At 32.8% G+C, this 16934-nt stretch overlaps 1 protein-coding gene across 3 annotated transcripts in view; it reads left to right on the top strand.

Moving 5' to 3' along the window:
* Nucleotides 1–1813: 1813 nt before the first annotated feature.
* LOC148616127 (protein-glutamine gamma-glutamyltransferase K-like) overlaps nt 1814–16934 on the top strand; it is a 32985-nt gene continuing 17864 nt past the window's right edge. The window contains exons 1-2 of one of the 3 annotated variants that reach the window (XM_088582837.1): nt 1814–1979; nt 3603–3769. In XM_088582837.1, the coding sequence (XP_088438963.1) occupies nt 1939–1979; nt 3603–3769 (208 nt within the window). In that variant the 5' untranslated portion in view covers nt 1814–1938. Of the gene's footprint in view, nt 1980–3602; nt 3809–13877; nt 14086–16934 lie in introns of those variants that run through there. The other 2 variants (XM_088582836.1, XM_088582838.1) reach the window with 2 other exon arrangements.

Below are 16934 nucleotides of genomic sequence, written 5' to 3'. Positions count from 1 at the left end.
TATGATCCTTAGTATGTACGTACAATATCCCTGTCTATACTACACGACAAACACGGTCACAGTTTGTTTTGTATCGTAAATTTCCATATCAAATGTGTCCTGTAGAATACTTCCCAGTACACATTTATGTTTTCAATTCTAACTAGAAAAAAATCAATATACATGTACCACACAAATATTCCCTTCAGAGATGTACAAAAAGAGTTGAACAAATCCAGGAAGTCGGCAACTTTTTTCTTGTTTCTACACTTATAAGCACATCTGAAATTAAATTTTATCTATATCTGTATTTCTTGGTTTCATGATCAGGCCATGAACTTGGAATTTGACGTACTTTAATGGTACCATTATTCACGCTTCCGTATTATTTGCTAGTATTTATATTACCAGAACGATTAGTAAGCAGTCTTTCAATGGAAAGAGATAATTGATCGGACCTTTTTTAGTTTTTACTTTCAGCTATACAGATGTCGTCTTCCCACCGAGCTAGTATTTTGTAAGATCTAGCATATTGTAAACCAAATATCGAAAACAAATGTGACCAAGGAGCAAATATTTCATTCTTACCGAAATATTCACTGAAAAATATTCAGGCAATGAAGTTTTCTACTTGGAAAAAGTTTACATTTGATTTTTTTTAGTATAAGCACACAGTTTCATAAAAAAATCAGATCACTGGAAATTAAAGATTTGAGGACAGACTCGTAATTCAAGGAAGTTCTAAATGTGATATCCTTTTTTATGAAACCCAAACCAGAGATTTTATGACTAATCTAGACACTCTTTCTCACTCACTGGTTGTTTCATCTAACGCACAAGAAAGCTCCATTGCAGTTGTTACGATGTAACATTTCATATTTATTTAAAACCTAGTAATATGATGATTTTGCGAAGTTGTGAAATTAATGCTTACTGATTTACATTGACGCCCTATCCATCCGCAAGTTATTCTTCATATAGATCCACTTTTAATTGTTGAATATTTGTATTACTTGTTATGAATCTTAATTTGCTGTTTAACTGTAACTATCATTTATTATATTTCATGTAAGCATGGCTCACATTTTTTTCTTTTTGACGCAATATAGAAGATATCATATTATAAATTTTACATGGTAAGTTTATTGATAAGTTTTAAAGTCCAATTAGACATTAATAGCATGATACGTGACCGAATAATCAGACCGTTTTCCTTTCGTCTTGTCTTTTTAAATATTTTACACTGTGTTTTATTAAGAAACGTTCGGACGCGTATTGCATCAAAGATTATATTTTACTTGGTACATTTTTACTATTAGCTTCGTTGCCGAATGTCTTGTTTAGATATAGATAAGTTTACGTGTATCGTTAAAGCTGCGAAAAACAATATTTCATATTTAATTTTGTCTAACATGTAGCATGTTTCTCTGCGAACTTCAGTTGTACAAATATCTTTCAAATATATGATTACAAGGTTATTTTTTTTTGTACCTGCAATTTTACCATTAAAGCAATCCCGCATATTCTTGAATAGTACAATATGAAAGCGTGCATGAGTTATAAAGAACGCTAATTAAATGATAGCGATATGCAAGCTGCCAAAAATATCTGTGTTTCTCTGTGATTCACGGGCGTATATTAATTATTGATGCAGATGTTAAAACAATCAAATAATCAAAGCGGTGTATATCAATATACATATTCCAGTCTAACTGATCATAAATGGTTTATAACTGTAAAACTGTTATTTTTCAATAGAATTTCACAATAATTAGAACCTGCTAATCCGATTTTTGATAGATATCAACTTTCTTGTTCGAGAAAACTTAACCTTGACATTGGCGTATGTTTTCTTACTCTTGATGTACGTTTCTAGACAATAAATACCCTGGATTAAACTAAACGATTCCAGAGAATTGACTTTGTTGTTTTGTTTTGGAATTCTTGATTACTTGAATCATGATGCACAAGGATAAATATGAGGTCACACCGGAACCAAGGTTAGTATCAGATCATTTTCATTCAATGTTACAAATTATTTATCATATAAATAGCACAATGCACCAAGCATCAGCAAGAATGTCGAAAAATGGGCGTGGAATTACGAGTTTATTGGAATATTATATACGGGTAAATATACGATTTTTGATGTACTTTTTGTGAAAATGTATTCAATGCAACATTTGGTTTTAGATATTTTGAAAGTAATTCAACCAAGAAAATATTATAATCGTTTATAAAATCAATCAATCAAGACGAACGAAAAAAAAATTACCTACAAAGAACATAAAGTAACTAAAATCATACATACAAAGTAACAAAAGTAAATGAGCAACTCGGACTCAACTAAAAACTGGGAGCACATGTCGACATCGAGCTGTTCCAATAAGTATATCGGACTGAAAATAATGTGCGAAACATTATACTGTTTACCTTTCCAAAATGTTTCAAATTAAGAAAAAAAAAAAAAGGTGAACTGTAATTCTGATGGTCACTTTTACCAGTTTGCTTTAATACTGTCCATAAACAATTTTGCATTTATTTACAAGAAACTGGATTATTCCTCTTCATACATTAGAAGCTCAAACAACAAGCTGTTGGAAAAGGCAAGCTTATGTTTTATTCTTCATATAGAAACAAATAAACTCAACTCATATGCATTGATTGTCCCAAATATTTTTATTCATTATTAATTTGCAACATAAGGGGTAACAGAACTTTTTATCATTCATGTCTTATTCTATCTCGAAATGTGCTTTATGGTGCATCATAAATATAATTAAATGATTTGAACCTTAAGGTGTTGTTAAATACATTTTTAAATTGAAAAATGTTTCAAACTTAGTACGTAGTGGATACAAAAAAAGTATATTAACTAACGTCCATTTAATAATATAAGGTAAATTACATAAGAAATGGGAACACGCACACACACACACACACACACACTAATAAAGCCGATACCATCAGAGGTTGTCCTATTCAGTTACATCATGTGCTAATGCTCGCGTTCTAGGTTTACCTATGAGAAAGTATCATAAAGTTAACGAAAGCTATATTTATATAGCCTAGCTGGCCGAGTGGTCTAGGGCGCTGAACTTTGTGCAGGCGGTGTTGCCATAGATGTCACAGCGGTACAAGTTCGAGTCCCGCGGAGGGAACGACCAAAAATTTGCCATCGCAAATTTGACATTTCTAACATCGTTGGGAATGTTTCAGACTTTTCTATACGTTTACATATCTTCCCTGTATCAATTTGATCCGATGGAGCAGTGTAGCGAATAGTCGTCACATTCTGAGACGTATATATATATATATATATATATACCAACACAATCAGATTTTCACGATATATATATGTATTCACATCACTAGCGCTTTCATATGATGTGAATACATAAATATATTGTGAAAATCTGATCGTGTTGGATTTTTATTGACAGATAAAATATACCTCTGTATACAAATTATCATTTTGTCACACACACGCACACACGCACACACACACATATATAATATGATGTGTCCGCTAAGAAAGTGTATTATCGAATTCTATTCTAATAAATATTTCCCAGTGATATCAGAATGACAACCAAATATAATATTTTAACAAATTTTTACAGGACGACGATATCAGACAGATTGTCGTCGTTTTATGGAAATATCCGCAGCCATTTACTTGGAGGGGTACTGACAGGACGACGGTCTGTATATGAAGTCAGTGATGCTGATGTTGCAGAAGGAGGAGATGATTTACAGGCATTTAAACAGGAAACCGAGGGGAAAGAAGGTAAAAAGAATGTCATCAAGTTTGAACGAGCGACGTCAGGTAGAGTAGCATAGAACATTAGATGTGGAGAGTGGAATGCGCTTAGCAGCGTTGCAGATAAGAATGGGGTTCAAATTAATTACGCTTTGATAAATCAACCTTTATGTAAGATTAATCTTTTCTAAAATAAGTTATTATTTCAAATTAAAGTCCATGTTTTGATTTTGCATTTTTATTTATCAGAAATACTTTTGTTCCCCTTACTTTCGTCATTCATTCCATTCATGTCTCATCTGCTTAATTAAAGTTGCTTTGCATGTGTGGTCAAGCGATAATCATGTGTGCATCATAAGCTTTAAATATTAATGATATTTACTGATAAGGCTTGTGAAACTATTGAAAACAAAGTTAAAGTTTAAATGAACAGTACAGGAAAAAATCCAATTGATCGTTAATTATATTGATTGATTGATTGGTGTTCAACGCAAAAGCAGCAATATTTCAGCTATATCCGGATGATGAACATAAAGTGATTGATAAATTGAACATGAAATGATGATGGAATGAAAAATGGAAGAGGACACAAGGATAATAAGGTCAGCGAGTCAAGATTCCTCTGGAAATAGGGAGGCTTGGTAGGATCGCATTTTAGCCTTCTGTACCGAAGCCGAGGTTCCTACTGCCCTGTCGAATACAAAAGTAGGGTTCTTTAATGAGCGAGGAATGTGGCATTTTTTCCTTCACGGTGCAAAACTATGGCTTGTGGTAAGGTTTTCCGTACAATAGTCTGACGACCCAAGCATGTCGCATGCCAAGGGTACCCCACTACACCACACGGGGCACAAATGAATGGGCAGATTGCTGTACCCCACGGCTATTGTTCTGAGGGCTATTTAGCTTAGAGCTGCTTTGACCCCTTGACCCGTACAGGGCACCGTTCATAAGAGATCGCCTCTATAGTTATTATATTCATCATGAAGCTACGTGTATTTTTATGGATTTAGTCCTAATCTCAATTGATTAATTCTAGGGAATCCAATATTGTTTATATAAAGTAATGGCGTAGTTACCAGACGGCATCTGCTTAGTGTTATTGAATGTTAATCAGTACATATTTGCACACGTGATCAAAACCCTTTGATTTCCATAATAACTTAAGTGGGACATTGAACCTTACAAAAACGATAAAGCTTGAAAAATAATAAAAAAAAAACATTTTTTTTGTTTCTGGTGCACTGGATCTGTACTTCTTTGCAGATTTTTTTTTCAAATAAATTTATAAAAATATATTTCAATTTAAGCATTTGTCCTTTTGATACCAGAAATTGAATACCTAATCTTATCGCGTTGATATTCTCTGCATTAAACGCTAAAAGAGATAAAGTGACGATGAATCAGATAGACCTTGCTTTAAAATGCACATAAGCCCATTAGTGATAGCAGAAATACATTCAAACGAGATTTTAAAAATTGCTTCCCTTCATTAATGGAAAATGAGGTCATTTTAGAAAAGTCAATATACGCATTTTCCAGAAGAAAACTACATAATATTGACAATGCTTGTAAATTGAACTATTTTCATCTTTGCAAATTATTTTTCAGAGGCATGGACTCTCATTTCTTCTTAGAAAAAACCTATTTTAACTCTTTTAATGTTAGGCTTTGCATTACAAATACAAATAAATATCAAGATGACTTTGCATAAGGTCTAACTGAAGTTGCTAACTAAAATGATTTCATCATGTTTTAAATGTGATACGTTGAAATCGCATTTCGTTGATGTGGTACCCATGTGCTATTTAACCGGAAACACCTATTTTTGAAGATGTGGAGGTCCAAATATACCAAAGATCAGCAATAGATTTTGTTAATAATCCTTAGTAAAAATTCATATTTTGTATATATCGTTATTGCTGAAATAGTGTCAGATATAAAGTGGGAGTCTAAATTGGTCATTGTATTTGATTATTAATTTAGTGTTTTTTTTTAAGCATTTGTCATTATATTTGCATCTGGGAATGTTAGCGTGTTTTGCTACTAGTCTCAAATTTATCATACATATGTTTTCGATTTTCTATAGATTATGTTTACCCGTTTACTTATCTGAGTTTAATTGATTTTTTTCTCTTTGGATACTTGAATTTTCAATGGTATATAAAATAATAATCGAGAGATCCAAGATTCAAGCGGAAATCAAAAGAATGTAATCCGGGGACAAATACCAAACATGGAAAACAGACAAACACAACAAATAACACTATATAACCAAAATAATACACACAAAGTAACAAAACGTAAACGAGCAACTCGGACTCCACTAAAAACTGGGAACATGGACCAAGTGCATCGATAGGGTAAGCGTCCTCTGCTTTTCTAGAAACATCTGCCGAGTTGCTCATAAAAAGTCAAGTCGAGGGCAGATGAAAGACGAAATAAAAAATATGACACATTGAACAAATCAGTTTTCATGGTGCAAATGGATACACCGTAACGAAATCATAATGACGACCATAAATGTGATGACTTCAATCTGTAGCATCATAACCAGAAGCCTATTTGTAAGAAGTCTAGAGCGATACAAAAGTCTGCGTAGTTACGGCAAGCTCTGGTATAACGTAAGAGTTGTGATATGAAAACTCAATATGCAGGTACTGAAGGGATGTTGATACAGATGAAAGGAAAGTTGACAATACGGAATGAAATGTCATCGTGTTTGTCGTATAGTTTGGTCAATAGCTTTTCTTTATCATCGATCTCGAAGTGTAGGTCAAGATATGAGACAGACTTCACAGTGTCTGTAGTATCCTTTATCTAAAGTTCTTTGTGGGTAGATGCGATGTATCAAATCCCCGAAACTAGGATTGTTTATTGATAATAACGTCATCCATATAGAGGAAACTGAGATTAAAGGAAATAGCTAAACGATGTTCCTTCTTTGAGATCAGATCAGCTATAAAGTCATTCTTTCAAGAGGTCAGCATGTTAGAGAAGCAGAATTTGTTCCCATTGAAATGTCGACCATTTGTTGAAAAACGCGTCCAGCACAAAAGTCAAATATGTTGTCGATCACAATTTTGAACATCTTCTTCGGTATACTTGAAAAATAATTTGGAATTATTTGTTTACAAAGTATGAGGAATCTCAACCAAGAACAACACATTTTTATCCAGGTGTACCGTCTTTTTTGGAGTAACAACGATGTATAATGATCTTGAGTCGGGATTTTAACTCAGTATGAGTAATAAAAGTATAAAAAGTTGAAAAATCTTTTTTAATGTTATTGTATTCTGATAACAATCTTGAATTGAGGATATCCAGAAGATCTTATCTTTCGATTTTTTTAGGATCAAATTTGAATTAATACCACTACGGAAGTAATAAGTGTCATGATAGGACTCGAGACTCTCTTTGACTGCTGTGAGTATAGAAGTTAAAAGTTTTGAAGGAGTTTTTGTGGTACGCTTTGCGCAGATCCAGCTTTGTAGCGTTGTTAAAGTATGGGCTCCTCAAACCTACTGAAGTTTAATATTCTGTAGATATCTTCAGTGGCATGTCTTTCCGTTCTCTTTAAATAAATATTTATGAGTAGTAGATATATCACGAATGCAATCGGCTATAAATCATTCCCCATTGAACTGTCTATCCCTGTGGTCTTTTCCTTTTGAATACTGGTTTAATTATCGAATATCATAGGTTACTTACCGGAATTGTCAATAATTATAGCACAAATTACGAAACCTCCTTAACTCCGAATCTTCATTATTTGTATTCAACATGGTAGCTGAAATAATGTAGCTTCAAGACATACTGTGGTAGAACCTCCCATGGTAGATTTGGTTTCCTATTTTAATATGTTTTTGTTTTTAGTTTTTCTTTTATATACTTTATGTTTAGATCTTGAAATCTCTAATTATTGGGTTTTAATGCTTCAAATGAGAAATAACTCCTTGTAACACATGTTCAGCATACCGAAGTTTGCAATTTTAATATGATTGGCATTTTTGTATTTAATGCGCGTAATGCATAATTCCATTAATTTTCGACCGTTATTTGTGGACATTTTGATTATTTTAGGCGTGTTCTATTTTTCTTCTAATATGACCGATTGCATAACATCTAAATTACACAAAGGAGAATAACAATACCTTTGTGGGTTTTACGAAATATCTCAATATATATCGAAGCCATTTGCAGCATACAAAGCAGTAAAATGCAAATTCCATTTCGAGGGGAAAATAAAAATAAATAAATAAATAAAAAGCATTGATAGGTTTTCGTTCGTTACGTAATTGTGATATATTTTACTATTTTTATCCCCGCTATATCGATGTGTGTCATTTGAAGTAGAAAAGAAAATCATTTTTATTATTATATGCTACTTCCTTCACTGCAAGTGATAATTGAATAGATCCAAATGAAGTGTATATAAGAGAAAGCTGTATATCTGTCAAGAAGTTGTAGTTGGTAAGATTTAAGTATGACATCAATATATAAGTTCATTGCATCTAATAAATTCTCATCGAGCCACCCCTGCGCTTTATGTTCATACATCTCTGCATTTTCAAATCTGTTTACATGACTGTCAGTTTAAAACAAATGTTGTTGAAGAGCCTATTCCGATTTACATTCAGTGTACCAATTTATCAATCAATCGATATATTTATCAAAATGATTCGTCAACTGTCATATATTGTAGATTATATACATTTTTTTCATTTTATGAAGAGTTTGTCTTCGCTCATATTGTCTAAATTCATGATAAGTTTATCATAGAGTCCCACAAATTAAAGCAGTGTTATACAATGTTTGTTGCTGTCAATATTATGTGTATACAGTCAACGTGAGGTTCATAATATTGCTGGCAAGTTAAAGATTTAGTTTGTAATTGACCTCTTACATAACACAAAAACTGATGCAATTGTAATAAAACAAAAACGGAAGTGACACAGTAGGACTAGTATGTCCACTAGCTACACCCTTTACATAACAAGTGAATAAAATCCGGTAGGCAACATATTCAGTTATCATAAGAATCATATGGTTTGCAAATATGATAATCATTCGAGCGTAATATGATAATTACAAACATATTGTAATGAGAGAGCATGAATTGCCTCACAAAAGTATACACCCGTCAGGGATCCCTAGCCTGGTCGGTGACAGGCCAGCGGCAAACCGATTCGGCTTAAAGAATTAATTCTTTAACCAAGTCAATTAACTGGCTATTTAAATCTCACTACTTACTACCACGCAGATAGACCGTCCTATCATACTTCCCCCACCTCAAAGTCTTCATTCCATGAAGAACTCTTAAATTAGATCAATATATCTATCCAAACCTCGTGGGTTATTCAGTAGGGCGCCAAATGTAACGAGAGAGCATAATTTGCCTCACGAAATTAAACACTCGCCACCAGGGATCGAACCGACAATCCAGCGCGAAACCAATTCGAATTTATCATTTAGCCAAGTCAATAAACCGGTTATTTAAATCTCACTACTTTCTACAACGCAGGTGGGCCATCTCGCAACAATGATATTCACATATTTCCAAACTAAACCTTCCATATTCATAAATATTTTAACAATGCTATTATCATTATCATATGTGACATATTCAGCTGTGTAGAAGCTTACCTGACAGTGACTGTAATAACAACATAGGTGAACAAAGCACATGCACGACCGTTACGGACCAACTGTTAACGGTATACATTGATATTATTGATGTTATTGATTATGATTTTATTTTCTAATATTTATAGGAGGGTCAGCAAGGTCCTATATATGTAGGATGTAAAACCAAAACTATAAATGGCTGAAAATGTTCTGACGGAAGTGACGAAATATAGATATGTTTCGATATTAATTCATTTATTTATTTATTTATTTATTCAATACGCCCCCGAGGGGTCATTAATGGTGTATTATCAACAGGGGTCTGTTAATTGTATACTTATGGCCAGAAATGACATCAATGTCAGGTTTCGAGGCGGTTTATACCATACGTTTTGGCAGCTTCATTTGCGTATACATTGTAAATGCGATTGAGAACCAAATCAGTCTGGGAAATTATTAGCTAGCTTCGATGAAAACAAATTCGAATCATGCTTTTTTTCAAGATAGAAATGGCCAGATCAGTCTACAGAATGGCACCCAGATGTTTACGAAAATGAAGTAATTACCTTTAATTATTTGGTACTTGATGATTGCGAAATGAGAACGAAACAAAACGAAAACAAAGAATCGATGAAAATTGAATCGAAACGAAAAAAAAATCGAAACAAGATCAATAAAACGAATCAGAATCTAAAACTAAACAAAATGAAGCAAAACAAAACAAATTTGTCCGTTCCACAATTTTACTTGTACTGGACAATTCGACCCAAGGACACTTCGGACCATAACAATGTGGAGCATGTATAAGGACGATATAATTATTTAGAATGATAAAACAGGGCTTGCAAAATGAAAGTCGGCATGAATTTATGTTTCTTCGGGAGCTTTTCAGATTTCACTTGTCTCATATTCATAATTTTGCAATGATTGGCTGTGTAGAAATGTTTTAAGATTTCTAAGAAGAAGGGGACTAGTTTCATGGTTGAGTTCTGCCCATAATTGGCATAACCTAAAATTATCATATTGTCACTAAGAAAGGGGAAGTTAATAAAAATCAATAGCTCAATAAGTGTTGATATCAAATGTGAATTGGTTGTCAATGTTACTGTTCGTACCAATAATGGAGAGCCGAATGTCATAGTGGCGTATCTGCCCGGTAATGCCTGCCGGGTGTCATGTTGCATCGACACATATTTCTGTGTTATATTTAGGCCCCGTATTAGTTTTATTTATCGGAAACTGTTGGCCCCGTACAGGTCCGGGTGTTAAAAGAATAGGCCTGAAGCAGTGCTAAGCTTGTCGTAAAAGGCGACTAAATAGTGCTCAGAACCCTAGCCGGGGGCTAGGGCACTTTGTCCACAGAGCAACTGGGATGTGTGCCCCAGGTGGTGGAATGGGGTACCCCTGGCGTGGTACATGCTGGGGTTGTCAGGCTATAATACGGAAAACCTGACCGCAAACCACAGTGGTGCACCGTGTTGGGAAAGATGTCACGTTCCTCGCACGTTAAAGAACCCTACTGTGGTATTCTCCAGGAGTAGGAACCATAGGGCTCCGCCACAGGAGGCTAAATTGCCCGACCCTACCTACCTCTCTCTATTTCCAGTGGCAATCAAAATTTGTCGACCCCATTGTCCTTGTGTCCCATCCCTTTTTCATTTCATCATCATTTCATGTTCATTTTATCATCAACTTCATGTTCATCGTCTGAATATATCTGAAATATTGCTGCTCGGAGTTAAACCCCAACAAACAAACAAACAAACAAACAAACAAACAAACGGAAACTGTTGTCATATACACGAGACGATTTTTTATTTGTTCCTTTGTAAACCACTTCTTTAATTAGCTTCCCATGCAAAGTTTGTTTTTTACTATAATGGTCCTACATAATCATTTCAATTCAGATTTCTAAAAAATACGGATCTGAATACAAAAAGGACCTTCGTTTACGTAACAATATAGCTTATGTAGACGGAAAAACATTGTTTATTTAGTGGATTTTCTACCCCATTAATCACATGTCTGAATTTGATATGGACTGGAATTTAAGCTGTACGAATCATACGATTTATACGTAGATTCTTCGGAAGAATACCCGAATATCCTAATTCAGTAGCTTTATGTTGTAGTTATTTTTGACTCCGTCGATATTGTTGCAAAGCCGTAACATTCAATTACACATTTCCTAAAATGTATATTGACATAATTCTTCCCACGTTAACTATACGTTTGGAAGAATAAACGCTTCTCTAGTTGAAACGACATTGACATAAGTTCTCCTTTTTGAAATAGAGAAATGGATACATTTTCTATGTTTTTTTACTTCTGTAAAATGTTTCGTTGAATTTTTATTCTTCAATTTGTAAAATTGGCATTTTGAAGCATTCACTGATGAGAATTGTGATAAACGACGTGCTAAACTGTTGCAATGCGTTGATTTTTCAAATATTACGTCAACAAAACAATCAAGCTGTGAAAAGAACACTAAACTGACTGGTCGAAATGTGTGTGTATGCTTTAGGCCATTAGAAACATGTATTTCAAATTAACGTTATTTCAGCATGCAAAATGAAACATAACTTTGTAGGGTGTGTTTACACTATGCAAGAAAACAGTGATTAATTACTAGGCAATTACGGTGTGCTGGTTTCCTAATTTCTGATTTTTGTACTGAGATCTTTAATTTCAAATGATGTCTAATATCTAATCGTTCAAAGTCTGTGTTGATTATGATTTAATGAAAATACTTTATTTAGGATTTGGGGAGACAAATCCGGTGTTACAAAATAAGACAATCAACTGAAGTATGAGTTTATTCCTGACGATTTGCTACGATAAACCTTATATTCTCAGGCGAATTATTTTTGAATTCTTATCGCCGGGGATAGTTCAAAATATTACTCCGTTATCTGGGGCGTAGCTAGGCCTGTTTTATTTGTACGCAAAATTACGGCGAGGGGTCTTGGGGGGGGGGTCGCTCAAGGCCCCCAGTGAGTCATTGCATAAAACCTTTGTTTACTTTTGTTACTATTTCCGAAAGTACGCAACTGCGTATTTGCGTATAGGCAGCTACGCCCCCCCTGGTTATTATACACAGATTTAAACCAAAATCTGAGAACTTAAATGGAAATCTGCAACTATTGAAAATATATTAGTAATTTTTTAAATCTCTATTGGACAAGGTTATTCTATTTAACATCCGAGGATATCTGTTTTAAAATGCACGATATTTACATGCATTAAACCCCTTATTGTATATTCAGTCATACCAATTAGTTTAAAATGGAGGTATAGGCCACAATTAATTTTGTAGTGCATTTCAACACGCCTCAATATCTCAGAAAGATAAATCATCCAACTTCATCAGCTGAGTTCAAGTTTACTAGTGAAGACATTTTTTTTTAAATTCTAGATTGATAGAAGAGTTTAAGAAAAAAATATGATAGTTAAAATAAATTAACACCTATGCTTCTGAGATATGAAAAATTATTACTTAGAAGTAATTTAGGATCCGGTACATAGTATGATCGGCCTCCGCCATGTTGTATTTACACAACAATGTATTAATATAGGATTCAATAGCAGAACTCATTGACTGTTTTTCGAAAATAATATAGATTTGGTGCAAAAACGACATGTTACTTTACAATAAAATCAACCATTGCACATGTTTAAAAATAGATGAGCATATATGACGTCATATATAATAAGCATGATGAAAATAAAGTATCAGTTTAAACAAAATATTCAAATGCGTTTGCAAAAATAAACAAAAACAAAAACCCCCCCCCCCCCCCAAAAAAAAAACAAAAAAAAAAAAAAAAAAAAAAAAAAAAAAAAAAAACTTGCGTAGTATAGAGAGGTCTGAGTAAATTACAATTTTCACTCAGTTGCACGCATTTCGCATGTCTGTTCGTAACAGAGATGCCATTCTACAAAACAAAACTTGAAGAATAGAAAAAATATACAACAAAATAAGCAGCAGATTAATGAATTTGTAAAAAAAAATATGTAAATTATGGTAAATTGCGTATTTATACGTACCTGAAATTAAAAGTTCTCTGACATCAAAACAAATAATTATACTTGTTTATTGATACAAGTTAAGACATCTTTATTGCTACAATCTGTTTAGTACATAATTGATTGCTTAATTTCTGATATGACAAACCAATTCTCAATGATTCGAATGGACATACAAATGTGTTCGATAGATGCGTAATGCTGATATTTTTATGTATTAACAGAGCATGTTAATCAGGAGATTATATCATTTGGAATAGCACATTCTATGAACTTGACATAGATATGATACGTGCATACTATCAGAGTTTCTTTCCAATAAGATTTAGTGGCGGGTGACGTTATCAATACCAAAGGCTTCTCTTGGAACCAATAACCCACACTTGTCTACTCAATCAAATTTCAATTGAGTAATGATACATTCTTCCTTCATAAAAGTGAGACTTGCTTCAAGTATAAGTGATTGAATGTATTCCAATTAGTTATTGTTCAGAATGATGTTATAGACTGAAGAACACTTAACAGCTAGTTGAAATATAACATTAATCATGTAGATATCCCATGAATACACTAGCTTTTGGAGATTACATGACATTTGACAAGAATACTTAAACTGTTAAGTTGAGATGAAAGTTTGTAAAAAGTTAAAATGTTAAATTGTTTACATCGGATGAAAAGCAACAACATATATGGTAAGTTATGTAATCTTAGATATTTTATATATTCAACTAAGTTATATGTAGAAAAGACTTTGCAAAAGTATACTTTTTATGACGAAGTTTTCTTTTGTTTACCTTGATCAAGGATCATATATCCAACGTGAAAGTTAAGGTTTAATAAATTTCAGGTAGAGTGTGTTTAAAACCTTCTAACACTTATGCAAAAGCGTTTTATTTTTGTTTTGTTTTTAATATATCGGTTCTATAGTTGAGGACTATGTTATATTTTTCCGAGTTGTATTCAACTTGACAAGTCTTGAAGGATGTGTTGTTTAGAAGTCTGCATAGGAACGTGGTAGTTTTTTAACTCAACAGTTTTGATTATGACACCATTTTAGGATGATATGTTGACTATTTACACCTGAAATGAACCTATAACAAAAGGTTGATGTAGTCATATTTCTACTAAAACAATTCTTGTCAACCAGAAAACATGACGACGTCTTATTGTCTCATTGCAAAAAAAAAATCATCAAACAAAAAAAAAAAAAAACAATATATATATATATATATATATATATATATATATATATATATATATATATATATATATATACACCCATCATGGAATTGCTTTGTGTTCAAGCATATTTCAATAAAACTCTGACACTGAATCAAATATCGATATGATAAAGTTTGGTCTCTTGGGTATTTCTAAAAGTGTCATAGACAAAATTGTTCCAAAAATACCAACATTTAGCACGTATGGGTTGGAATCATAAACGATTTAGTTCGTGTGACTTAAACAATATAATACCTGCCTTCTATTATGCATGTTATTTTAAGTTCTTCGTTCATTATAACAGCATTATCTTTCGCTGAAACATAAAAAAGAAAGAAAGAAAAAAGGAACAAAATACGTGAAGTAAAAAATGTTTATTTTCCTGACTCACTGGTAATAGTAAGATAACTTTGAATGAGTCAAATAGTCATTATGTGGTAGACTATGTTGTATTTACATAAGTTTTAAATAAGCTAAGACAAAACATACGTTGTGGGATATATTAAAAGTCAATGGACACAGAAAGACTGAATAATTTCCATTTTAATCATGTCTAGATTGTTTCATTTTTCAGTCTGTATCCAATTCGTTCAGTTTTTATGCAAAGAGCGAAACGAAAGTGGATATTTAAAGTGGCATGAATAGCAATATATTACCAAAGCTTATCTTTTAATTGCATTTACTAGTTTTCCTTCAAGGTTAACGTTTATTAAAAGGAAGCAGTAAACATATTTTATTTGTTATTAAGGTAATATAATATTATTATCAAAGCTTTTTCTGTCTCATATCAAGGGAATAACCGACCGACTAATTGTAAACCTGTTAAAGCTATATGAAATACATTATAACTATATCTCCATAACGTAGTTCTGAAAAAAAAGGGCTTAAACAAGTACCTTATTATTATACACAATTATGTCAGCACCGTTACTCCAATATTTAGTATCTGTTACAAGGTGTTAGGGTAAATTTCAAACAAATTGATGTCTATTATATGTAACTTATACATGTCGCATGTTCTTCTCTTAAGATCGACAACACAATAAAGCGCTATGACAATCATCATATATTTCCATTTACTTTGTATTAATGTTGTGCCCGTTGAATTTTTATATATCAGTTATTACATTATTCAAGAGCTTGACATAGCAACACACACATTTTGTTTTTTTTTTCTAAATAATGTCTCAAGAATTTTATAAATCAAAACGAAAATCCCGATCACCATCATGAACTTGTCGGTCTATCCAGACTATGTATTGTCGTCTGAGGTGTCATATACTACAAGTAATAACATGTTACTTTAAACATCTTATTTTTTTTAAAGCGTAGATTGATTGATTGATTGTTGGGGTTTAACGCCCGAGCAGCAATGTTTCAGCTATATTCAGGCGATGAACATGAAATGGGTGAAATTTAAACCATAGAAGAAGCACACTAATCGCAGGGAATTGGACTACCAGTTGTTTATCTGTAAAAAGGTCGTGTTTTGTCGTCATAAGCGTCGACATAAATATTTCAAAAATCATAAAAAAGAAACACAACCTACGCTGTAACTAGCCCATACTACCGTTTTCCTGATATACGATTCTCTGTTTGCTGACTTACTGTATATTTGTTTCCTGTTACTCTTTATGAGTTTGTTTTCATTCTTTTGTTTTCATATTCAAAATTGTTCAATCATTGGTTTTCTTTTTTTTCGTTAAGGATATATTATCCTTTTTAAAAGTTTGTATGATACCGTGTTTTAGGAAATCGTTTTGACATGTATACTATTCAAATCTATCAATGTGAACCTTGCATGGTAATTTATTTTCACGTAGACACAATTCTGATTTTCACAGACGCAAAGAAAGCAAACAACTTTGCTTCTTTAAAAAGATAATGTTCTGCTTATTCTTTGACCCTACAAAAAATCAGCAACTGAGATGTATATTTTATTAGTTCTGAAAATTATAACCATTAGATTAAGTGTTAAATTGTTGAAAAGCTTTGTTATTCTGCAAACAATTCAGTACAAAAACAAACTCAAGGAAGGAGAAAGATATCATTTGAAATTGTCAAAGCATCCGAGTCAGAACAAGTAATGAACTTGGGTTCCAATATCAACAATATACTGTGAAAGTATATTAGTTTGAGGTTACAATTTTTTGTGGAATACGGAAGAAACGAAAGTTTGAAGATTCTTGAATCCGTGGTTTTAACATTTTCAGGATACACATCAATGGTAATCTCCTGTCCGTTGGAAACCAAATTTTGTAGTATGGTCTACCCACAATAACCATGAAAATTGGTACCCTACGAATAATAGTACTACAAC

This window comes from Perna viridis, chromosome 5 (genome assembly GCF_037379345.1).
Source record: "Perna viridis isolate PV_CMFRI_1.1 ecotype Kerala chromosome 5, ASM3737934v1, whole genome shotgun sequence".
Lineage (NCBI taxonomy): Eukaryota > Metazoa > Mollusca > Bivalvia > Mytilida > Mytilidae > Perna > Perna viridis.
Note: the sequence above shows the minus strand (reverse complement) of the source record. Positions and strands in the feature narration are given on the sequence as shown.